General features: G+C 56.9%; 2 protein-coding genes across 7 annotated transcripts; one reads left to right on the top strand and one right to left on the bottom strand.

Moving 5' to 3' along the window:
- Window positions 1-1,043: 1,043 nt before the first annotated feature.
- CABLES2 (Cdk5 and Abl enzyme substrate 2) lies at window positions 1,044-12,888 on the top strand. 3 transcript variants are annotated; one of them, XR_013961389.1, is made up of 10 exons: window positions 1,044-1,442; window positions 4,628-4,699; window positions 4,790-4,882; window positions 6,028-6,105; window positions 6,680-6,788; window positions 7,159-7,324; window positions 7,774-8,365; window positions 9,290-9,494; window positions 9,744-10,918; window positions 11,886-12,888. XR_013961389.1 is itself a non-coding variant. In XM_080683689.1 (10 exons), the coding sequence occupies exons 1-10, from the start codon at window positions 1,078-1,080 to the stop codon at window positions 9,882-9,884; spliced, it is 1,440 nt and encodes a 479-aa protein (XP_080539815.1). In that variant the 5' UTR covers window positions 1,044-1,077; the 3' UTR covers window positions 9,885-11,934. The 3 variants fall into 3 exon arrangements, 2 of the variants coding, with proteins under 2 accessions (XP_080539815.1, XP_080539814.1); XM_080683689.1 differs by having other exon boundaries at window positions 7,774-7,877; window positions 8,259-8,365; window positions 9,744-11,934; XM_080683688.1 differs by having other exon boundaries at window positions 9,744-11,934.
- Window positions 11,927-15,752, bottom strand: RPS21 (ribosomal protein S21). Of its 4 annotated transcripts, none has more exons than XM_080683691.1 (6): window positions 13,145-15,752; window positions 12,888-12,950; window positions 12,733-12,796; window positions 12,512-12,583; window positions 12,078-12,133; window positions 11,927-11,993 (listed from the first exon to the last, which is right to left on the bottom strand). In XM_080683691.1, the coding sequence occupies exons 1-6, from the start codon at window positions 13,372-13,374 to the stop codon at window positions 11,984-11,986; spliced, it is 495 nt and encodes a 164-aa protein (XP_080539817.1). In that variant the 5' UTR covers window positions 13,375-15,752; the 3' UTR covers window positions 11,927-11,983. The 4 variants fall into 4 exon arrangements, with proteins under 4 accessions (XP_080539817.1, XP_080539819.1, XP_080539820.1 ...); XM_080683693.1 differs by having other exon boundaries at window positions 13,047-13,186; XM_080683694.1 differs by having other exon boundaries at window positions 11,927-12,133; window positions 13,145-13,244.
- Window positions 15,753-23,913: the final 8,161 nt, after the last annotated feature.

The following is a 23,913-nucleotide window of genomic DNA, read 5'->3' as shown; positions in this document are numbered from 1 at the left end:
TGCTGGCAAATGAGGTCACTAGGAGGGATACGCCAAGATGAAAGGTGGGTAAGGGGCCTAAAGGGGAGCGGGCCATGCAGTGGGGCCCTGATTGATGATGGTGATGACTCTTCATGTCCCTCAAAACCAGAAACTTGCTGACCTGTTTCCTTGGTGCAGGTCGATGCCCGCCTCCTACTGAGACAGGAGCTGCAGAGGCCAGGGTCGTGTGAGGCAATGGGCAGCACACCCAAATCATTCACTGGGCTGTATAACCAAACAGCAAATGCCCAGCTTCCAGCATATGGCAGCCCAGCGCTGGTGACATCCGGGGGCCAGCTTTATCCTGACAATACCTGGAGTTGAAATCACTGTCTCCACTCTATGGATAAGTAAGCCCACAGGGGGAAAGCTGGGGCTCAGAAGGCAGCACCTGAGCAGGAAGCCATCGGCTCTGAAGTCAGGGAAACCAGGGTACAGAAAACTGAAGCCTAGGTCACTTTGCTGCTGAGGGAAGTGCAGGACTGTCCCAACCTGCCTGTCATCCCAGACCCTTCTCCACTCAGACCCTTTGTCTCTTCTTCAGCCAATATGGGAGGCCAGCTGGCACCACCGGCCATTCTGGCCATTCCGGTGAGCCTTGGAGCTCCTAGAAGTAACAGAGATGTCAGTTTGCAAACTGAAGGGCCTCCCACACGGCAGGTGGCACAGCTTCAGCCCCTGCACCAGCACACCCAAGAGGAAGTGCACTGGAGCCTAAAGACGCAGGCTCGATGGAGACTGACCACAAACGCCGCAACCCAGCAAGAGCCCAGCTTCCGAGGCGGGGACTGGAACCCCGGCCCCGTCGCCGCGGCCGCCGGAACCGCTCCACCCCGGGTCAGACCCCGCGAGAGCGCAGGCGAGCGGCGGGCCCTCAGGACTATTAGGACCCCTTCTAAGACCCACGGGAGCCGCCCTTGGGGCTCCGCGCTGACCAATGGGCGGGTGCGACAGCGATCATTTGCATGAGGGCGCGTCGTGGCCAATGGGCGGCGAGCGCGGGCGCGTGCGTGCGGGCGGCGGCGGTGGTGGGCGGCCCGCGGGCTCAGTCAGAGGATGGCAGCGGCCGCGGCCGGAGGAGCCCCCGGCCCGGCCCCCGGCCCGGGTCCCGCCGCCAGGGCCCCGCCGCAGGCGCTGCGGAGGCGCGGGGACTTGCGGCGCCGCCAGGCCGCGCTCTTCTTCCTCAACAACATCTCCCTGGACGGGCGGCCCCCGAGCCTGGGCTCGGTCGGTGAGAATCTCCCACCGCCGCTGCCGCCCGCCGAGGTCCGCGAGCCGCCAGCGCCGCCGCCGCCGCCTCCCGGGCCCGAGCCCGCGCCGCCCGGCCCTCCCGGCAGCGCGGTCAGGGCCTCGGCGCCCCAGGGCCTGCTCAGCCCCGCGCCCGCGCCTGTCGGCCTCGGCCTGGACGCGCAGCGCCCGAGGTGAGTGGGGTCGAGGTGAGCGGAGCGGGGCGGTGCGCGGCGGTGCCCGGGCCGTGAGCCGGGTGGGGCGGACCCGTCTGCACAGGACGTGGGTCTCCGACGGGCGGTGACACAGGGTGGGGTGGTCAGTCAGTCCAGGAGGTGGGGAGCAGGAGGTGACCCTGGCCCCCTGTGAGCCCAGATGCAAGGTTGGCATGTCCTGGGCCCCATGGCCTAAGATGTCAGGGCCGGGTCATCGGTGCCTGTCAACTACCATGATGTTGGGGTTTCCTCCGGCCCTGTCAGTCCCCAGACATAGGCGGCATGGTCCCCATCAACCTGCCAGCCCCTAAATATGGGGTCATGGTGCTCTCAGCCTTGTCAGTGCCCTGAACATGAGTTTCGGGGTTCCCTCCGCCCTCATCCGCCCCCAGACGCGGGCCTGTCAGCTCTTGACACGTCCCCTCCCAGCCCACTAGTATATCCCCTGGACAGAGACTCCCAGACGCCCCGCGTTGTCCCCTGCAACCGACCCTGTGAGCCAGGGGCTTCCCTGCACTGCGCCATCCAGCCTCAGTCTGCTGCACCAGGCCCGGCGCCACCCCGGGCCACCCTGCCCCTGCCCCCACAGTCCTCGCTGAGCTCTGTGGCCGGCCCTGTCAACGGCCCAGGTGGCAGTTACTCCTCCGCCCTGATTCCACCTCCAGGAATCCAGACCCTGCCTCCTTGGCCCCTACCTCCGACCCTGAGGTGACCTCCACTCACAGCCCTCACCCTGAGGAGTGATGGGCTCCTGGGCTGGGCACCTGGACTGCCTGCTCATCACAGCCCTTCTGCTGCCAGGCAGGTGGCACCCTCAGGCTGGCCCTGAAGGTGTGCAGGAGGGGCTGAGTGCAGAGCCCCCCCAGGGTCCCCGCCGTCCCCGGTAGTTCAGAGATGACCCTTCTTACCTGAGGTCATCATGGCTGCACTGGTGTGGTCACCTCCAGCCCCTGGCCCTCAGGCAGGTCCGGGCGATCGGGTTCTTTTGGTTGGGAGGGCTGCTCCCAGAGTACTTTGTAAGTGCGGTTTTGCTCTTCTCTCTGGGTGTGAGTACTGGGCAGCCCGTGTGTGGTTTTAGGCGTCAGTTCAGCAAACAGTTGGGGCACCTGTGTTGTGGGCCAGACCCTGTGAGCAGTCAGCAGCCTGCCCTGGACCCGAGCTGGCGGAGGGGCACCACTGCCGTTTCTGAAGAGAGCATATGGAAGGCCCAAGGTTGGGAAGACTGGGGCAGGGTGGGAGGTACTTTGAATCGGGTGTCCCTGGGCCTTCCTGCTGCACTCACCACAGTCCTGGGTCCCTCCACCCCTTGCCTCTCCCTCCTACTTGGTCTTCAAGTCCCATTCAGATGTCCTTCCTGCCCCCAGGGCTGCTCCTGCCCCAGTAGAAGTTGTCCCTCCTCAGGCTCTGCTGCCAAGCTCAGGGCCCTGCCCTTGTGTCTGGGGGTCACCTCCCTCCCTGACAGATGGCAGGCCCCCAGGATCAGGGTTCTCTCTGTGCTTCCCAGGCCTCAGCAGAGTTGCTGCTGAGTATGGGAGGGTGGCCAGCCTAGCAAAGATGGCTTCCAGCTACTGGCTTAGACTGTTGTTTTCTAGGAATGGAGAGAATTGTGAGGTTCTCTTCCCAAAATCTGTGTTGTGACTGTGGTGGTTTGACCCAGGCTCTAGGAGCAGACCTGGTGGAATCCTAGCCCCACCATACAGTGGCTTTGTGACCTTGAGCAGGTGGCACGGCTTCTCTGGGCCTCAGTTTGCTCCTCTATGAAATGGACTTGTGTTAAGCACTACCTGCCTGAGAGGCTATTGTGAGGTTGGATGAGTGTCCAGGGCTCAGCATCCAAGGGCTCAGTGAGGGTGGCCATGGTGGGGGCCAGGTGAGCAGAGACCCTGGTTACAGCCAGGCTGCACAGAGTGCTCCGGCTCAGTCCTCAGCGGGGGTTGTGTCGCACACTCGGGGCTCAGTCCGGAGCAGCTTTTTCTGCTCAGTCAGTGAGTGAGTCATCAGGATCCTAGTTTTTAGTCCTAGGACCTCTAACACAGCGTTTGTTTTCATTTCAGCAGGTAATACATATGCACATGCAAGCCAGGTCAGCATAGGCTCCCCGCCCCGTCACAGCATGGTGCTCCTCCCCTCTCCTCTCCTCCCCTCCCCTCCCCTTCCCTCCCCTCCTTTCCCGCGGGAGTGGGGCAGCCCCCCACTGGACAGCTTGCAGTATCCCAGGGTTTCCTCTGCCCTCTAAGAGATCACAAGTCAGCAGAGTGAGGGCAGGGCCTTGATCCCTCCAGGGGCCCCAGGGGAGGATTCCGAATCATTGGCACTGGCACCTGTCAGGTGCCCGATATAGAAGGGCCGTCACTTCACTGTGGGGCGGGGGGGGGGGGGGGGGAGGTCACTGTTCTCAGATGGTCTGATCGCACATACAGTAGCCCCTTCCCAGAACCCCTCACTCGGCCTTGGTGGTCTTCAGACCTCAGACAAGAGCCCTTCCTCAGCTGGGCTTTCTTCATTTACAAAGTACAGGAAGTTCATGGGCACTGCAAACGCTAATGAGCAGTGATTTCTCTCCTGGCCGTGAGCGCACTGCTCACTGTTTAGAGAAGGAGCCCTGGGGGCAAGATCCATGTGCGGGAGGGGGGAAAGCTGCACCTTCCCAGCTCTGTCCCTCAGTCTCCCCACCTGTAAACAGAGGGTAATAATACCGCCCACCTGAGACTATTATTCCCTCCCTTGAAACATAAGGGAAGGTAGAAGAAAGTCGCCGACAAAGGTCAGTGACACCAACTGGGAACAGATTTTCAGTGTGGTGACATGGATGGCACCATCCCTGCAGTAACCGGAGTCAACAGGAGGAGCAGAGGAGCGAGCTGGGCCAGACGCCAGGCAGGCTGGGGAGTGTGGGTGCTGCTCGTGCTCCAAGGCGTCTGCCCAGCGCCTCACAGGGACTGCCGCTGGCCGGGCTCTGCACATGAGGTCCCAGGTGTGCGGGAGCCATTGTGCACCACCTGGGAAACTACCTGAAGAAATGAGCCTGAGAAAGTCCCGCGTGGCTGCAGAGGCCCCGCTGCACTCCTTCCCTCAGCACCGCCTCCCCCTGCCCGCCATCCTGGCTGGATCCATCCTGCATGGTCCTGGTCTGTATTCTGAGCCGTGTGGCGTTTTCTTTACAGAAGGCGAGTTGCCTCCCAGCGCTGCTCCCTTGAGTTCCTGGAAGACACCGTGGGATGTCCCTCAGTTCAAAGGTAAAGATCCCACCTGCTGTCTGAGAGCCCTAAGGCCCTGGGGGCCAGAGAGGATCCTGGAGGGATGAGTGACCTGTTTCTCACCTGCAGAACCAAGCACATACCCGGGTCCCCCAGACACAAGGGCCTGAAGAAGACTCACTTCATCAAGAACATGCGACAGTATGACACCAAGAATAGCAGGTACCGGCCATTGTGGGGCTGCCTATTGTGTCCTCCATCAAACCTTGGGGGCTTGGCTCCTGCCCTGGAGCCACAGCCCATACATGTCCCTTTCCAAGTATACTGGCCTCCCTCCAAATTAACTGAGCTCCAAGTCCATGGCCAGCCCACTCCCTCTCCCTCCCCAGAACCCTGGGGACACCGGACTTAGTGGAGGTGCTGAATGAAGGGACATTGGAGCAGCTGACATGGTGGGACACATCCAGGATAGAGGGCTTGGTTTCATCCGAGAAGCATGGGGGGTCAGGAGGGCAGTGGAAACCTAAACACGGCTGCCCTAAATCACTACTGTGGCAGCAGGTGCATCTTCGGAGGCCTAGTGCCTGCAGATGCTGGGTAAGGGCCACTCCTGTCGCCTATCCCTCATGCACCACCCTGCCGGCCCTGAGGCATCTGAGCTCATCACCCTGACCCAAAGGGTCCCCACACCATTCCCATGGGAGGTCACTCTGCAGGCACCCACCCTTCCCAGTAGTGGCCGTAGATTGGACAGACCTGGATCCCTCAGCATGAGGAGCTGGGCCTAGTCCTGAGGAGCAGGCACTAAGCAGGCCTGAGAGCCAGGTGGGCCTCAGTGGGTACTGAGTGCCTAGTTATCCAGCCAGAAAAGCAGGGAGTCTCACTGTTGTTCTCCTGCTAGACTGGGGCTTGGCCGGGCAGAGCCATCCCAGAGGGGGAAAGGCTGTCCTTCCTGCTGTGTGCTCCATGCAGGGGCACCTCAAGGGTCACTTGAACAGATGCTTTTTGATACTATAAGTCCCCCACCTTTCCAGGGTGGCTGAGGAGGGGCTCCCTGAACCAAACAGCCCTCTGGGCACACACTTCTGTCCCGTGTTTCCTCCAAAGCCTGACCTCCCGAACTAGGGTCCTGACTTCCGGCCTCCACCCTGCCACGTGGGGCCAAGTGAGACCCTTCCTGTGTAGCGTGTTACATGTGGGGGACCAGTGAGAGCTGACATGGCCAAACCCACTGACCCTGGCTGCTGGGCCTCGTGGCCTGAGAGTCCCCTGGACACCTGGTTCCTGTCACCAGAGTCTAGGCGGGAAGGAATTCTCCCCTCCTCAGGAAACACCTGCCACCTGTTCTGACCCAGCTCTCCCCACAGGATCGTGCTGATCTGCGCCAAGCGGTCCCTGTGTGCAGCCTTCTCGGTCCTGCCCTATGGAGAAGGCCTGCGGGTCAGGTGAGTGGCCCCGGAGGCACAGGCTGGGCTGGACCAGGCTCTTGGCAGCCTCACAGGTGGTCAGCAGATCAGCTCCGACTGAATCTTCTCAGAAGCTCTGCCCATCTCCTGGTTCTCTGGGAGGGGTGTGTCTGCACCTTACTTCAGTTTGAGTTGCCTAAATGTCAGTGCTGGGACATGCCTCCTCTGCGTGCATTCTTGTGACCAGTCCAGGCAGCTGTGTCCTGTGTGTAACCCAGGAAGAAGGAGATGGCCGTCAGGGTGGGGAAGCCTCCTGCCCAGTGTGACTGCAGGGTTGGGGGCACACCCCTGAAGATCGGGCGTGGCCTAAGGTGCGGCACAGGATGCAGGGCCATATTGTTGCCAACCGGTGTTTTAACAGGAAGTGGCTGGTTCTAGGGAAGGAGAAACTAGACAGTTCTTAGGACAGGTGTCCTTCACTGTGTACCGAGTGATGCTAGTGCTGCTGTTCTTCCAATGAGAACACATGCCCGCGTGTCTGCGAGGTGAGGTTCTGATGCCCCACCCGCTCGGGCAGAGGGACCCAGCCTCTCTCTGGTGCCCTGTATTGCAGTGACCTGAGGGTGGACAGCCAGAAGCAGAGGCATCCGTCCGGTGGCGTGTCTGTTTCTTCCGAGATGGTCTTTGAGCTGGAAGGTGTGGAGCTGGGAGCAGATGGAAAGGCAAGAGCTGATGCCATGCACACAGGCCGGCGGGTGTAGATCTCACGTTTATGGAGGAAATGAGCACATGAAGTTGTGCTTTCCTTTGATCTTCTAAAATGCAATGGGCAGTGGGAGCAAGCCACAGCCCTGTAAGAATGGGCCTCGCCCTCAGCACTGGTGGTCGGAGGTCAAGGGCATCAGAGGCAGGGAGAAGGTTCCTGAGCTACAGATCCAGATAAGAGCTGGCGAGGGTGACATTCTGGAATGTTCTTGTTACTGAGAACACTAACATCAGGCCTAAGCTGGGCCACAGAGGGGAGTGTGTGGAGGGGGCTTCCTGCAACAGCAAGGAGGAGCAGGACTGACCTGGACGTGCTTCCTTTTCCAGGTCGTATCTTACGCCAAGTTCCTGTACCCTACCAACGCCCTGGTCGCACAAAAGACAGACAACCACGGCCCGCTGCCCCAGCCCCGGACCAGCGTCCCCCGGGCTATGCCAGCATCAAGATACAAACCTGCTGCTGCCAAGTCAGCGCCGATCAGCACGGAGCTAGGTACCCTAACCATGCGCACGGGGGCAGGACAGGCAGCCATACCAGCCAGGCCAGTGACCCTGAGGGGCAACAAAGCAGTGAGTCACATTTGAGCCCACAGCCCTCAGTCTAGACAGAGGCGGGCTTGGGGTGTGGGGTTGGGGTATAGCCTTTCAGAATGGAAGGGACTCGCGGTGGAGCAGACCCAGCCAGGCAGTGGTGAGAAGTTTTGTCCACAGATGGCTCTGGGGCAGAGGGTGGGGGGGTCCATCCTCATCAGGACATCCTTCCCTCCCACCCATGCCTGGACCCCACCCAGACCCCAGGAGCATTGCTCCCTGTTCCTGGAGAACACCTGCAGCCCCAGCTGCTCCCAGGAGCTACACAGGTTCTGCTGAGGCTTGGGTTGATGGGAACTGGGCACCAGAGCTCGGGGCTCGTGGTGGGTTAGGGCTGCCTTCTGCCTGCAGGGAGTGATGCAGGGGATCCCCTGGAGTACAACCCCAACCTGCTGGATGACCCACAATGGCCCTGTGGCAAGCACAAGCGAGTCCTCATCTTTGCATCATACATGGTATGGCGAACACCAAGCAGCACTGCCCCTCAGGTGCTGGGGGGCAGGGGGGCTGTGAGCAAGCGGCCCCAGCACCGGGGAGCCCAGCACCACCAGGGCAAGGCTGACCTGCCCTCACCCCCAGGACCCCAGCAGCACCGTGCGGAGGGGATGTGCAGCAGGCCAGAGAGCAGTGCTGGCCCCACCACCCTGGGGTTCAGCCCACGTGCTCCACAGCCTGGATTCCCCACTGTGCACTCAGCTCCACTGCCCTCTGTCCAGGCGTGTCATTCTCACAGACCTGGTGCCGCTCTGAAGGCTCAGCGCATTCACATCTGCAGGCCTGGCTGCGGGAAATTGCCTCAGTGGCCCTGCCCCACCCTGCTGCCCTCTGTGTTGCAGACCACGGTGATCGAATATGTGAAGCCCTCCGACCTCAAGAAGGACATGAATGAGACATTCCGAGAGAAGTTTCCACACGTCAGACTAACACTGAGCAAAATTAGGAGGTAGGGAGGGCCAAGGACATCCTCAAAACCTACTTCATTTTTTGTTAATGTTTTTATTGAATTTTTTAAAGAGGGAGAGAGAGAGAAACATCAATGAGAGAGAAACATCGATTGTTGCCTCCTGCACACCTCACACTGGATATCAAGCCTGCAACTCTGGCATGTGCCCTGACTGGACATCGAACCAGTGACCTCTTGGTTCCTGGGTGAACACTCAACCACTGAGCCACACCAACCAAGTGGCCCAAAACCCACTTCTAATGTGTGTCATCGTATGAGGTCCTGTAGGCCTATCTTCCCATTTCCCGTTGATTCCTGAGCCCCCTCCCACCCTCTGACCAGGCCAATAACACACACAAGCACATGCACGCCTCTGCTGGTCAGGCTGCCTGTTTGCTTCTTGCAGCTGCCCCCACCCTCTGAGCCCTCCTCACTGGTGCCCATGACACCCCATGAGGCGGGCACTGCCATTGGCCCTATTCAGTAGAGGAGGAACTCGCAGGTCAAGGCAGCTTGCCTATAGCCTCACAGTGTGCAAGTGCTGGAGCTGCTGGCTGAGGCAGGGCTCCTGGTCACTGCCCCTTCTGGGGTCCTGTGCTGCCAAATCCTAACACCCCACCCCAGCAGCTCCAGGGCTCCTAGGATCCTCTTGCTACCACAGGAGAGCAGGGACTTTGTCCTCTGTGGCAGCCCCTAGAAGATATTGTGGGACACCTGGTACAGTGGCGGGGGCGGGGAGGCACGCTCAGCCAAGGGGCAAGTGAGGCCTAAGACCAGCATGCTGCGTACCCACCAAGCTGTGGGCCCTGGTGCTGGGCTGTGCCCACCTGGAAGGAACAGAGCTGTTCTAACGGCCCTGTGTCATGGAGGGGCAGGGGGTGTTCCTCCACCCCAAGAGCACCTGATTTCCCTATAACCCTGCAGTTTAAAACGCGAGATGCGGAACCTATCTGAGGAGTGCAACCTGGAGCCTGTGACTGTGTCCATGGCCTACGTGTACTTCGAGAAGCTTGTCCTGCAAGGCAAGCTCAACAAGCAGAACCGCAAGCTGTGCGCAGGCGCCTGTGTGCTGCTTGCTGCCAAGATCAGCAGCGACCTCCGCAAGAACGAAGTAAAACAGCTCATAGACGTGAGTGCGCTCAACCCTTCCCTGGCCCCACTGCCCCCTCCCAGCCCCGCCCCAGCCCCCACTCCATCCCAAGCCAGTGCTGTCCCACCCAGGCCTCACCCCAGGCAGCACTTGTAAGGCTGGGCACTACCCCTAGAGAGGGTCATTGCCCACTAACCTGGAGTGGGGCCAGCCGCCACTCCCAAACCTGCTGACTTAGGAACCAGAGCAAGGGACCCCGGCTTAACCCTTCTCTCTTCTTCCATGCAGAAGTTAGAAGAAAGGTTCCGATTCAACAGACGGGATCTAATTGGGTTTGAGTTCACAGTGCTTGTGGCCTTGGAACTTGCTCTTTATCTTCCGGAGAACCAGGTGTTACCTCATTACAGACGCCTCACACAGCAGTTCTAGTCTGCTGCCCAGACAGCCCACGCTACTCAGCACACCATTTGTGGGCCCCAGGAGCTGTTCCCAGGCAGTGAAGTGCACCCCTGGTCCCTGTGGCCTCACCCTCCCAGCTGGGACATGTAGGCCCTGCCTTCACACACTTTCTTCCTTGGGGGGGCCGTGCTTTCATCCCAAAGCACAGCACATCACCATGGTATTTCTGAGAATATTCTGGCATTCTCATGTGCATAGAATGTGGGATTTGTCATTTTCCTTTTCTCACGTGCCTGAGACTGGCCTGGCACCAGGACCCTTGATTTATGCCTTGGATCCTGACGTAATGGCATCCTCCTCCTTTGCGTTGTCTTGCCTTCCACATACCATCGTAGCCACTGATGCATCGCAGTGGTGACTATTTCCAGATGCTGCTGAGCGCATTCAAGTCCCTGGAGTTAATGTAGTGAAGCATTAATCTTGACTTTCCAATTTTTGGATGTGGAACACACCTTGCCCAGCCCGCTGTCCATTCCCCTCCCCACGTCCACAAGCAGAGCAAAGAGCAGACTCCTGGCTTTGATCAGTCTTATTCTTGGACCTCTGATCTCCCAAGCATCATGTCACTGTGAAGTCCTCGTACCTGAGTGTCACACCAGCAGGCCTCTGCAAACACAAGTTGCCCCTTCACCTCACCCAGAAAACCCCACTGGCCTGTGACACTCTAGAGATTCAGATGATTGCATTGCTGGAGTGTGGCTCTTGATCTTCTTAAGCAATATTATGACAGAACAGCCTATTGTCATTTGGGATTCTGTTCTGCAGGTTTCTCATAAGGGAACACAAACTAGTTAAATATGTGAAGCTGTGAGTTGAAACCACACTTGCTCAAGCTGGGAGGAGACGGACTACTTCATAGCCCACAGCACAGCCTCCCCAAGAGGTCGGCTCAATGCCCTCTTCTCCCAAGGCTGTCTGGGCCAACTGGCCAGTGCATTGTCACACTCAGACCCCAGCTGCCGGTGATCCTCACACCTGTAAAGGCCCAGGCTCTGCTTTTCCAGGTTTGTTGTCCTTTGCACGAATTCTGTTGTCCAGTTCTCCAGCTCACTGCCCCACCAAAAACACTTTAAGGACTGTTGAGTCAGCTGGCCTGAAAGATGGCCATGGATCATTAAGCTGTTTTTTGTGCTACAGATCTGTTACTGGAGGGGCCCTGGGTCAGCCCCCATCTTGTACTCTCTCCACATGGGCTGGTGATTTTGCAGAACAGCCAGTTCTGCTCATCACAGCACCCAACCACCAGCAACTCAGCCTAGACCCCAGAAGAGGTGCAGGCCAACCCTTCATCCACTTGTTGCCTGCAGGCCTGTTCCTTCCACTCATTCAAAGACTGCAGTAAACCTCCCTCTCCAAGATGGCTTCCTAAACCCAACCTGCATCCAAGGTAGATCGGAGGGTGTAAGGTGCTAGGCCCGGCAACTTCTGGAAAGCATATTGTCCTGGCACCATATATCTCAAGGACACTTCTGTATTACAAGCACTGTAAGGGACTTTCTCAAAATATATGTCCCTGTTTACAGCTTAGCCTCGAAGGACCTGTCTCTTTGGGAATTTCTATACAGACGTTAGACCAACAGAAAAATATGGTAATTTAAATTTGCACATTTATGTAGTAAGAGTCATTTGCCAAGCTCATCTGTAACCTTCCCAGCTGTGTGTCCTTTTTAGTAATGCTGGAGCTGCCACTGTGTGGTACTCAAGAATCCCTGCAGAAAAGCCAGTATTTAAGCCAAACCTCAGACTGAATCCCCATCCTCTAGAACAAGCCCCAACCTCTGAGGGTGTCCAGGGCCGTGCCACTCCCTCAGAACCCAGTAGCAGTTGTGGATTTTAAATGTGCATTAAGCAACTATCTGACCTCAATGCCAAGTTGTGTCACATGTGTTTGTATTTGTGCTTTAAAGTTTGGTTTTGTAGCGTATAAGTTGCCTCCTTTCAGTGAGCTGACCCCTCCTCGCCCATTCACAGCAGGATGACCCCCCCAGAGCCCAGCACAGAATGAACCAACATGGAGGATGTTTCCACTATTTATTTATGACAAATTTCACATCTGTGATGCTCTTCAGTCAGAAGTTCCTAAACAAAAGGAAGAACAACATTAAAGCCTCGTCTCCGGAAAAGTCCCAGCCTGTCCCCAAACTCGACTTTGAGACAGCTTACTTTGAGACGATGCCATCGGCCTTGGCCAGTCGGAGAATGGAGTCATCTGACTCACCCTGAGAAAAAGCACATTGGAACTATCAACTATGTTCCCTGCTGGCAGGAGGTCCACCAGGGACCACCCAGCCCTAGCGGTGCCTCTCTCCCTGTCTCGCCACTCAGACCTCACTGGACAGAAAAAGGCCTTGGACATAGATTGTGATAACTGGGAAGTTCCAAGGTAAAAGGGTGATCCTGCTTTGGGCCTTTGAGCATCCTTTCCACCCTTCACCCCACCACCCCCAGGGACAGGCAGGCAACCAGTGCAATGGAGTCCCATAGGCTCAAACCTGTTCTGCAACAAATAGACTCAGTCAGACCTGAGAAATAGTATAAGACACCATTCTCCATTATCCCCCAAAAGCCCACAGATGAACCACGTCCAGGACACTCACCATCCTGCGGATAGCCCCGCAGATAGCATAGGTTTTAAACTGGCCGTTGAACCTGCCTGTCACCTTGTCAACCTGTTGATGGAGAATGAAGATCATCAGACGGGCACTCGAGCTCCTTTAACTCTAAACTTGGGGTCTGGGGATCATCAACCCCGGGGCCAGCTCAGACCTCGCCCTAGTCTGGGATGGACCTCGTCCAAGCCCTAGCGCCCCAGGCTCACCTCGGCCACGTTCATCTGGATGGACGCGTGGTCCTTGGCGCCGATGATGCGGTTGCTGGCGGAGCTGTGAGGAGAGCGCAGTGAATGGGAAGGGTAGGAAGTCACAAGTGTTTGTATTTGTGCTCTAAAGTAAAATTAAATGCTGTGGCACTCACCATTTCCGCGGCACGTACAGGTCCACGAACTCGCCGGCGTCGTTCTGCATGTTGAGATTGCGCCTACGAGACCCCGCGCGGCGCCGTGAGAATAAGCTGGGTCGGTGCGCCCGGACCCCGCGCCGTGGTCTCACCCCACTCCCCGCGCCGTGGCCTCACCTCAAACCCCGCGCACCCGGCCCCCAACCTCCGCGCCATGACCTCACGCCGACCCCGCCCGGAATCCCGCAGAGCCGGCACTAGGCCACGCGGCCTACCTGCTGCCACCACCACGAGCGCGTCGGCAGAAAGGGCGCGCTACGTACCCCGGCAGCACGATGGGCGGGACAGGGCGGGGCCTCGGCGAGTGCTTCCGGGTCCCGGCGCGCCCGCGAGTCCGCGCAGAGCCTGGCCGGGGCCCCCCGCGGGCGCACTTCCGTTTCCGGTGGGCGGGGGCGGATCCTGGTGCCTCGGGCGGCGAGTGGGTGGCCGGGGCTGGCGGGGCCATGAGATGCCGGCGGGCCGAGGTGTCGCCACCCCTGGCGGGCAGGAGACCCCTGCGTCGGCGAGGCGGCGCGCGGTGCTAACGGGCGGCCCGGGGGCGTCCATCGGCTGCCAGAACGCAGACCCCGTCCTGGGAACGGACCCCGCGGAAACAGCCGAGTGAGAATACTCCTGAGGTGTCATGAGTGACGAGACAGACGGTGAACGGGGACGGAGCAGCGCGGCTTGGGCCGGGGTTCTCCGCGGGCGGGACGCCGTCCCGGGACCTAGAGGCCAACTCCTCGGAGAATGAGGCCCGAGCGGCAGGCGCTGGGCCACGCCTGGTGGCAGAACCAGGTGAAACCCACAGCCCTTGCGCTGCACCATCCGACCGTTCCCCGGACCGCCTCCCCCCTCCCACCACCCGTGCTCCGGTCCTCCAGAGTCCTGGTGCCAAGACCTACTAATAGAGAAAATAGAAAAATCCAAAACTGCACAGCTCGAGCACCTGTGACACGTGTGTAGGGCAGCCAGCTAAAACATGGGCTTGGGTGAAACAAGACCCCTTAGGACGGGCTTGAGAGGCCCTCCTCCCCCCCCCACCCCCCCCCCCCCCACACACACACGGGCTGCCTTAGGCTGAGCCAGAAAATACCCCTCATCCGCCAGGTCAGCCCCCATATCACCGCTCCACCCGGGTCTCTAGTGGCCGTTTAGGGCTCTCTCACCCTGGGCTGCTTGCGCCTATGGGGTAATGTGTAAATGATCCTGGTCAGCCTGGCCTCACAGTGCCCTGTTTGAGTGACTGCCAGCTTTCTGGCTCGGGGGGGATTTAGCATGTGGGGCTGTAAGTCCCCTTACACCTGGAAACCAGTGTTTCTGCTGTTGCTTCCACTGGGCAACAGGAGTGAGGTCACTGAGCCCGGTGTCTTCTAAGCAGGTCTCATGTAGGCCCTGAGAGGTGGGTGCTATGCACCTGGGCATGTGCACAGACTTAATGTGCGTACACATGATTTATGTGTGTGGTTGGGGATTTGCACATCTGGCCTGACTGCCTGTGACTGTGCGTGGGTGAGCCCCGCTGGGCCTAGTGATAGAGGGATTCTCTGTAGCTGGAAGGCAGGAGACAGGCAGCTTGAGTACCAGAGTGGCAGAGAGGTCTGCAGAAGGTCTCCCTTTAGTATTCAGCAGAATAGAGAGCCCAGAAAGCCCTCACATATACGGTCAAATAATTTTTGACAAGGGTGTCAACACATGGTGTTGGGAAAACTGGATATCCACATGCAGGAGGAAACTGACCCTTACCTCACACCATATATAAAGTGAACTCAAAATGGATCAAGGACCTAAATGTAAGACCTTAATCTCTTACAAGAAAACTAAGGCACAAACTTCATGACACTGGACTTGGCAATGACTTATTAGGTAGGTCACCAAAGGCCCAAGTAGCAACAAGAAAAAGTCGGACTTGATGAAATTTTTTTAATTTGTGCATCAAAACTATCAACAGAGTAGAAAGGCAACCCACAGAATGAGATAAAATATTGGAAAATCACACATCTGATAAGGGATTAGTATGCAGAATATATAGAGAAGTCCTAAAACTAAACAAAAAACAACAACAACTTGATTCAAAAATGGGCAAAGGGCTTGAATAGGCATTTCACGAGAGATAAATTGACCAATGAGTACACTTAAAGATGCTCAATACCACTAATCAAGTCACAGCTATGAGATACCACCTCACACTTGTTAGAATGGATACTATAGTCGTTTGGCTCAGTAGAAAGAGCATCGGCCTACAAACTGAAAGGTTCCCAGGTTTGATTCCAGTCAAGGGCATATGCCCGGGTTGTGGGCTCTATCCCCAGTGGGGACTTGCAGGAGGCAGCCGATCCATGATTCTCTCTCATCATGGATGTTTCTATCTCCCTCTGCCTTCCTCTCTGAAATCAAAATCTATTTTTAAAAAAAGAATGGATACTATAAATAATATAAGCCCTGGCTGGTGTTGCTCAGTGGTCAGAGCATCAGCCCGGTACAGAGGGTCACAGGTTCGATTCCTGGTCAAAGGCATGTACCTCAGTTGCAGGTTCAATCCTGGCCCGGTCAGGGTGCATGCGGGAGGCACTCAATTGATGCATCTTTCTCACATTGATGTTTCTCTCCCCTTCCTCCCTCCATCCCTCCTTTCCTTCCACACACTGAAAATCAGTGGAACATATATCCTCAAGTGTGATTAACAAAATAAACCGGAAGTAGCCCAGCTGGCATGGCTCTATGAACCAGGAGGCCACAATTCGATTCCTGGTCAGGGCATATGCCTGGGTTCCAGGCTAATCAATGATTCTCATCATTGATGTTTCTATCTCCCTCTTCCTCCCTGAAATCAATAAAAATATATTTTTTTAAAAAACACACAGGAAGTGTTGGTGAGGATGTGGAGAAATCAGAACCCTGGTGCATTGGTTGGAATAAAATGGTGCAGCTAAAAAACAACATGGAGGTTCCTTAAAAAAGACAATTACCATATAATCTGGCTGTTCTGCGTCTTGAGTATGCACCTAAAAGAATTGAAAGCAAGGACATGAACAGATTTGCACACCCATGTTCACAGAAGCATTATTCACAGTAGCTAAAACATGGAAGCCAACCAAGTGCCCATCAACAGTTGAATGGATAAACAAAATGTGATAAGTACATAAAATTGAATATTATTCAGCATAAAAAAGGAAGAAAATTTTGACACATGCATATGGATTGACCTTGACATGCTGAATGAAATAAGTCAGTCACAAAAAAGACAAATGCTGCATGATTCCAATGATACGAGGTGCTTAGAGTCATCAAAATCAGAGAGTAGAAGGTTGATTGCCAGTGTCTAGGGAGGGAGAGTGAGTGTTTAATGGGGAGAGTTTCAGTTTTACAGGATGAAAAAGTTCTGGAGATGATGGTGGTGGTAGTACATTATTGGTGTATTTAACACCATTGAACTGTGCACTTACACATGGTTAAAATGGTAAATTTTATTATATACTAGGGGCCCAGTGCACGAATTTGTGCACCTTGAAAGGAACTGTGGGCCATGAGGCTGCGGTGAGCACAGCACTGTGTCTTGGCCCATCCTCCACGCCCCCGCCCGGCCCCTCCCACAATGTCCCCAGTCCCCTGTCTGCCAGCAGCCCCACGCGCCCCCACTGCTGCTCTCACGCCCTGATAGCTCAAAACAATTGGGGCTGGCGCTGTCAGCGGGTGCGAGTGGCAGCTGCTGCCCCGATAGTAGCCCCTCAGGAGCAGGGGGAGGTGGAGAAGCCCTCAGGGGTGACTCGGGCCGGCAGTCACCACTCACACCCTCTGACGGCGCTGAGTGATCGGCGCTGGGTGCTGGCAGCGGGTGTGAGTGGGGCCAGCGCCAGCAGCAGGTGCAAGCTCCTGGCAGGACCGTGGCAGGGGAGTAAGGAACTTTCAGTAACCACCAGAGGCTCACCCTGATGACAGCAACCAGCATCCTGCCTTGATCTGGCGTCCCCGCTCACCTGCTTCACCATCCCGCCGCGGCTGATGCCCACCATGTTCTGCGCTCTGCCGCCTGCTGCTGACGCCCACCATGTTCCACACGTGCCCCCTGGTGGTCAGCGCATGTCATAGTGACCGGTTGTTCCACCATTCGGTCTATTTGCATATTAGGGTCTTATATAGAGAGATATTTTACCACATTAAAAAAAAATTAAAACTATAGGACACACACACAGGCATCATGATATTCTCTCCCTGTAGCAGGGTCCCAAGGCCAAGTTCTTTGAAGGGAAACTGCTCCCCACCCTTGGGTCGTGAAGTCTAGAGGAGCCCCTCTTTGAGAAACCCTGTTGTCCAAAGTCCAGATCCCACAAACGGGAACAAGTGGTCCCTTGAAGGGAGCAGGGGAGGGTCTCAGCAGCAGGGCCTCCTGGCAACTGTAGGGGATGGATGAGTGACAGACTGCCAGATATTGGTAGCTAGGGGATAAAGTCCCCACATCCTGCCCACACTGTCCCCAGCAGCCACTACCACCCATCCAAGAGCACACCTGGCCCTGCACACAGACCTGCTTCCTGCCTATTTCCCTGTTAGCTGAAGGGGGCTGAGCCACCTCCCTCCGGCTCTAGGTCCCTAGCCCCTTGCTGGTAGGTTGAGAAAGGACCAGAGGCCAGGCTATACAAAGGGCATGGTGGGCAGGAGGACCTGGCACTGGAAGACACTGTTGAGCTGAGCCCTTTTTGCAGATCCCAGGGCAGCCCCAGAGGCTCAGAGTAGCAGCTGTTCAGCCGGGTAGTCCCACTCGTGGTCCCTGAATGCCCCTTCATCCACTCCAGAACATACATCTCTTCCTGCCCACCCTCCACCCCCAAAGCGCTTTGCATAACCTTGACTGCCAATATCACATTGGATTATAGGTGAAGTTCCCACGCTCCCTCTGCCTTTTGGCTGTGTGACCTTGGACAAATTATTTGACTGCCTCCTCTTTCCAGCTGTGAAGTTGGGACAATGGTAATAGAGCCATCCCACAGGGCTGGGCCATCTGCATTCAATGAGTTAACACAGGCAGGGCTCAGAATTGGTGTGGCACTCAGTAGGTCCTCAGTGTGGTAGCACTCACCACCACCTTCATACCATCACCACCACCACCATCGTTATCGCCTTCACCAACATCACCACCACCTTCATCACCATCATCACCACCATCACTATCACCTTCACCATCATCACCACCACCTTCATCACAAGCACCACCACCATCATCTTTTCTGTCAAAGAAGGGAGTTTAGGCAACCACCATTTTGGCCTGCATGACTTAGCAGCCGCCATTTTGGTTCACGTGACTTGCAGCTCCCCTGTGAGCCACCATTTGAAATGGCCAAGGTCAACCCTTGCCTTTAAATTAGACAATCGCGCAAGACTGGGAGCCTAAGCTCTTCCAATCAAGAGTGAGAAACAGATCACATGCATCAGAAATAAAAGCCCAAGTGGACTGCCTGCTTAATGTGCTGTTGCCAGACCCTGTGCATGTGCAACTCCTGCAGGAGTAAAGGTATTGCCTTGCTGTCTGGCTCCCAAGTATCCTTTGTGTTTTGACAGGACCCCTGATTTGGGGGGATCACCTTATTTCTAACAACCACCATCATCATTGCCATCATCACCATCAGCAGCATCATCATCACTATCATCAGCATCACCATGAGCATCATCGCTCTCATCATCATCACCATGAGCATCATCATTCTCATCATCATCACCATCAGCATCATCACTATCATTATCATCACCATCAGCATCAACAGCATCACCACCATCATCAACATCACCATCATCACCACCATCATCACCATCAGCATCACCATTATCACTACCATCATCAACATCACCATCATCACCACCATCACCACCATCATCACCACCATCACCATCAGCATCACCATTATCACCACCATCATCAACATCACACCATCATCACCATGATCCCATCATCATCACCATCATCACCACCACCATTATCATCATCAACATCACCATCAGCATCACCATCATCACACCATCACAGTCAGTATTGCTATTATGCTGTGGCCCCAGGTCACATGGGTATATTTGAATCCTGGGCTGTTGACTAAAGGAGCTGCACTGTAACTACCCCAATCTCATACAGGTCCCCATTCAGACTGCCTAGGCAGGTGACAGTGGCCAGTAAGATCTGGTTGGAGTGTGTGGCCCCCTGCACTTTCTCAGCACCATCTTTGGGCTCACCTCACAGACAGGTAGGAGGTGCCTGTGCATACTTATAGGGGAGGCTCCCTCCTGCTCCCAGATCAGCTGTCTCTGGGCCAGGCAGGGCCAGGCCAGCCTAAAGTGCATTGTGTGTGCAAGGGAACAGCTCCAAGTGAGAAAACTTCCTTCCAGGCCTGGGCGGGGGCCCAGGGTGATTGGTGGGTCAGAGCCTAGGGACAGACTTCCATCCACGCAAACCTCAACAGGAGCTGAGGCTGAGGAAGAGGAAGTGGCTCCTGGCCTGCTCTCCTCTTGACAGAGTCTCACCCAGAGCTCACTGTGGAGGGTGGGAGTGCACAGGCTTCAGCCAGCCGCCCTCCAGCAGGTCCTGGACCATTGCCTCCCAGGGGTTATTTGGGATTATCCTCTGGTGTGAGGGATGCAGGCATCACTGTGTGGGTGAGGCTCAAGGACACAAGTGGGTCAGCCCTGAGGGGAGCCGGGGCCATCAGCAGCCTTATTCACTGGCTGTCAGAGCCCCAGGGAGCCAGGGAAAGAGCTGGACCAGCATCTTGTTCTGCTCTATTTTACTACCTCGTTTATTGTACTTGTTAGATTTTTTCATTGAGCTATGACCCACACGTGATAAAGAGTACAAACCTCAGGTGTCCCACCCCCTGGATTTTCATATCCGTGTCCACCAGGCAGGTGGGGCCCACTACTGACTTCGCTGGCATTGGGTCAGGGTCTGGATGGGCCAGTCCCCTTTCCCACTCAGCTCCCAGGAGACGCCCATGGACCCTTCCCAGGTTACAGATGAAGGTGCTTGGGACTGGGTGCCCAGGGCCTGGCCTGTGCACGGAGTCCACCTGGAAGGCCAGCCAAAAGAGATCCCTGCCTGGGTCACCCCTAGCAGAGAGACACTGTGAGGTGGGAAACACCCAAGACACCCCATCTTCTGACTTCTCCATGGTCACTGGCCAGAGGACTGAGCCTAGTGACAGGACAGGAGGCACTTCCATCCCAGAAGCACACAGTGTGTCCAGCCGGCTTGTCCCAGCAGATACACCAAGGGTTGGCCTTGCTGGCCAGAGGCCAAGACATTCCAGCCAAACCCAGTGGAGTTGCAGGTCTAAGGGACAGGCTGCAGACACCAGCAGCAAGGCCCGCCTCCACCCCAAGGCCAGGACAGTCAGGCGCCACTAGCTGACACCACAGACTGAGCCCATGTCCTGGCTCCAGGCTAACCTCTGACCCTGGGCAGAAAGGGCCCTGAGCCTCAGTTTCCCCATCAGGAGGCTGAAGCTGTTCTCCCCACCCCCATGGGTGCAGCTGAGGGTTGAGCAGGAAAGGGGCAGCTAGGGGCCTTGTCAGGGGAGGTGGCTCTGAAAGGCTGCATCCTGTCTGTGCCTGGGGACAGGTGTACACAGGGGAGAGACTCACACCCAGCCCTTTGAGGCTGCTCCGGTCTGCCAGTCCGTCTGCCAGTCGGTCTGCCAGTTGGTCTGCCGGCCTGTCTGGGAGGTGACCTGGGATACATCTCAGGACTGGTTCTTCCTGCCCTTGGAGGAATACGCAGCGTTGCCAGTCAGCAAGCAGCCCTGGCACCACATGTTAGAGCCTGAAGAAGCAGGGCTCACAGGAACGGGTGTGCCCAGTGGCCACACGGCAGTATGCTGGGGCCACCGACGCCCTGGGGAGGTCCTGACCACTGGCCTGGCACCTGGTTGATGCCCCATCAAGAAGGACCATGGCAAACCCGTGAGGAGGTAGCTAATGAACCCATGTTACAGAGCAGAAACTGAGGCTGAGGGAGAGGAAGTGGTTCCTCAAAGTCACAGTGCTAGGGTACAGGGAGGGATTGAACCTAGCCTCGGGCTCCAGGGGGCGAAGGGTAAGATGCAGGAGAGGATCCCGCTGCCCAGGGCTGAGCTGTGAGGAGGGGAGTGAGGGGACTTCAGGTGCCTCAGGAGCAGTGGTTAGAGGTCCCATCTCCCCTCCCATCCCTGGTGATCCATCCAAGTGGGGACTAGAGGGGAAGGTGGCCCTACTCCTCAGGCCCCTGGGCAGTGACAGGGCCTGTTCTCTGGGCCCCATCCAAACTCCAAGCCAGCCAGGTGTCAGTAGCTGCTGGAACACGCCCAGAGGCAAAGGTTTGCACCCAAATTCCTGCCCCAGGTGAGTGGATCTGGCCGGGCTTGTCTGGCTGGCCCCACCCCGCCCAGCTCCTCTGGCTCCAGGCAGCTTCTCCCCTCCCCACCAGCTCTGCAAGTGTGGGGACTCTGAGGCCCTGGGTGTCAGGAGGGCCCAGCCAGGCAGTCATCACCCCTCCACCTGCTGTGGTCGTGCAGGTGGCTGTGGGCAGGAGGCTGTGTGTGGCCAGAGGCTGTCCTGTCCCCAGGGTGCTCACGGTCTAGGGAAGAGGACAATACACAGCTCATCTCAGGAGGGTCTAGGGCAGCGGGTCTCACGCGGCGGTTCCCCCAGGACACATGGCAGTGCCCAGCTGTCACCTGGGGGAGGGGATGGTGCTACTGGCCACTAAGGGGTGGAAGCCAGGAATGCTGCTCAGTACCCTACAGGGCCCAGGACAGCCAGCAGGGAGGCCTCAGCCCAGAATGCCCACGGTGCCTGGCCTGGGGCTTTGAAGGGCCATGACCCAGCTGAAGGCCTCTCTGAGGAGGAGACATTGTCATGCAGTGACCAGCCCTGAGAGGAAGACTGGGGGTGCCAGACACACTGGGGTGAGGGCAGGGGGCCGGTGGGGTCTAGTGCTGGCCCTCTCCCTCAGGGCCCAGCTCCCAGCAGCCTCTGCTGCTTTCCTCCCTGGGTGGGCAGGCGGTGGGGGGCTCGTACATTCCTGGCAGAGAAGGGACGGGAAGGCAGTCTGTGTCAGCTCCTGCAGTTCCTGGAACAGGGGCCTCAGGCTTGGCTGAGGACACTCAGGGTCAGCCTCTGCTAGAGAGCGTGTGGGTGCAGGCCCAGCCACCACAGAGCTCCTGGGATGAGAGCTGAGCACCTTGCAGATAAGGCCTGTATGGTCATCAGCAGAGCTCCTGGCTGTTTGGCACAAGGTGGCATGTGGCCAAAGGGCCAAAGTCAGATGGTGGAGGCGAGGCAGGAAAATAGCTCATTTGCTTGGGGCCCAGGGAGGCAACATCACATGGCAAGCCCAAGCCCAGGGAGCTGGGAACTCTCAGCTTTAGACCCCAGAGCCCCCCAACTGGTGTCCAGGAGGGGCCTGGAGGAACCTGTGGACAAAAAGGGCCACATGCTGACCTGACAAGTTCAGGGGAGGCCTGCATGGCGGTCTTGCAAACTCAGAGACCTAAAGTCACCACAAAGGATGGTCTGAAATTAAACTTTAACTAAACGCAGTTATGGTGGGTAATCACCTCCTAGGCCAGTATCTTCACTGACAAGGTCAACCTTTACCTTAACGGAGCCTATGTGTCTTTTTGCATCTATGATAACATATCCTTGAAATGTCTGGGTAAATTGTAACCTCCCTTTTTCTGGACCCCTTGGGGCACAACCAAATGTGGTGGGCGCCAGGACAGAGAACACAAATTCCTTCATTATCATGTTAATTGTTCCTGCACCCACCTAAGTATGTGTCCATCATTTCACTTTTTATCCAATCCCAGGGGTTTTCCCAGCTTTGCTTTCTCCCACCTCTCTAGTCTATCCCCAATGGATTTCATGTAACCCACCTACGTCCCTTCCTTTGATGGCAATGTATAAATACAGATGTAACCCACCATTCTCAGGAGCATTATCTCTATCCATTGAGGTTCTGCTTCCCGGCATATGTCGACAGTTTGGCTCAAATAAACTCACAAAAATTCTTTCCAGGTTTCAATGGTTTTTTACGATAACAAGCCTCTGAGCCCACATGTTTATACTCCCCCGGGAGTGTCTCCAGAAGAGCCCAGGCCAATGTTTTGTAAATGTTGAAACTTGAGGCAAACAGAGGCCTGGAGCTGAGTCCCCGCGACCACCACCCCCACCCCTCGCCGTCTCAAGGGCAGGAGGGGGGGGATCCTGGAGGGAGGCCACCTGGCCCACCCCTCTCCTCCTGCCAGCCCAGTTGAGCTGGAGGCTTCCAGGTGGGCAGGCAGGATGGGGGCTCCCAGGCCAGCCCGGCCCAGATGGACCTCTATGCCTCCCCCCACACCCTCTCTTTCCGGTGTCCTGGGCCCTCCTTTTATGAAATTGGGGTGACAGTAGATGGGAGTGGTTGGGACTGTACTTGACTCACTGGGGACCCCTTAGGAACCCCAGTCAGGCCTCTTGGGGGATGGGTGGATTCACTGTCAGGCCTCCAGGGAGGAACCAGCAGGCTGGCCCACACAGCGACTGGGCCCAGCAGGCATTCCCCAAGGGCTGGAGGGGCCGTGGTAGCCACCTCTGCCGACCACACAGACCCCTAGCAGACTGAGTCAGTTCCCTGTTTAGGTTTGGTTGTCTTGGGTTCACCGTGGCCCTAAACTCAGGCCCATGCCTCCCTGTTGGTCACAGGAAGCACGATGCACCGGGCTGTGTGGGTGGTCCACGGGCACCCTGGGATAAGTGCTTCCACCATCTCCACCTGAAGGCTTGTTGGGCACCTGCTCCCATCTCAGCCTGGCCCCCACAGCTCCCACTCAGCATGCACAATCCTGTCTGAGGTGGGACTCGGCCTGGCTGAGCCTCCCTCTTGACACCTGGGAGAGGCAGTGACCGAGGTGCACCAGTCGCCTGGTCCCTGGCAGCCTCCTCCAGGAGCCGGCCTCCCCACTCCTGCGGCCATGGTTAGAAGCAGCGCTGCCATGAACAGTCACAT

Source organism: Plecotus auritus, assembly GCF_963455305.1.
Source record: "Plecotus auritus genome assembly, chromosome: 8".
Taxonomy (NCBI): Eukaryota; Metazoa; Chordata; class Mammalia; order Chiroptera; family Vespertilionidae; genus Plecotus; species Plecotus auritus.
This window is presented reverse-complemented; position numbering and strand designations above follow the sequence as displayed.

Coding starts and splice junctions, on each gene's coding strand:
- CABLES2 (XM_080683688.1), top strand. CDS start 1,078: ATGGCAGCGGCCGCGGCCGGAGGAGCCCCCGGCCCGGCCCCCGGCCCG. Junction 4,883..6,027: donor TATGACACCAAGAATAGCAG/GTACCGGCCATT, acceptor CTCTCCCCACAG/GATCGTGCTGATCTGCGCCA. Junction 9,495..9,743: donor AAGTAAAACAGCTCATAGAC/GTGAGTGCGCTC, acceptor TCTTCCATGCAG/AAGTTAGAAGAAAGGTTCCG.
- RPS21 (XM_080683691.1), bottom strand. CDS start 13,374: ATGGCCCCGCCAGCCCCGGCCACCCACTCGCCGCCCGAGGCACCAGGA. Junction 12,951..13,144: donor GCTCGTGGTGGTGGCAGCAG/GTAGGCCGCGTG, acceptor GGGGTCTCGTAG/GCGCAATCTCAACATGCAGA. Junction 12,584..12,732: donor TCCAGATGAACGTGGCCGAG/GTGAGCCTGGGG, acceptor CTCCATCAACAG/GTTGACAAGGTGACAGGCAG.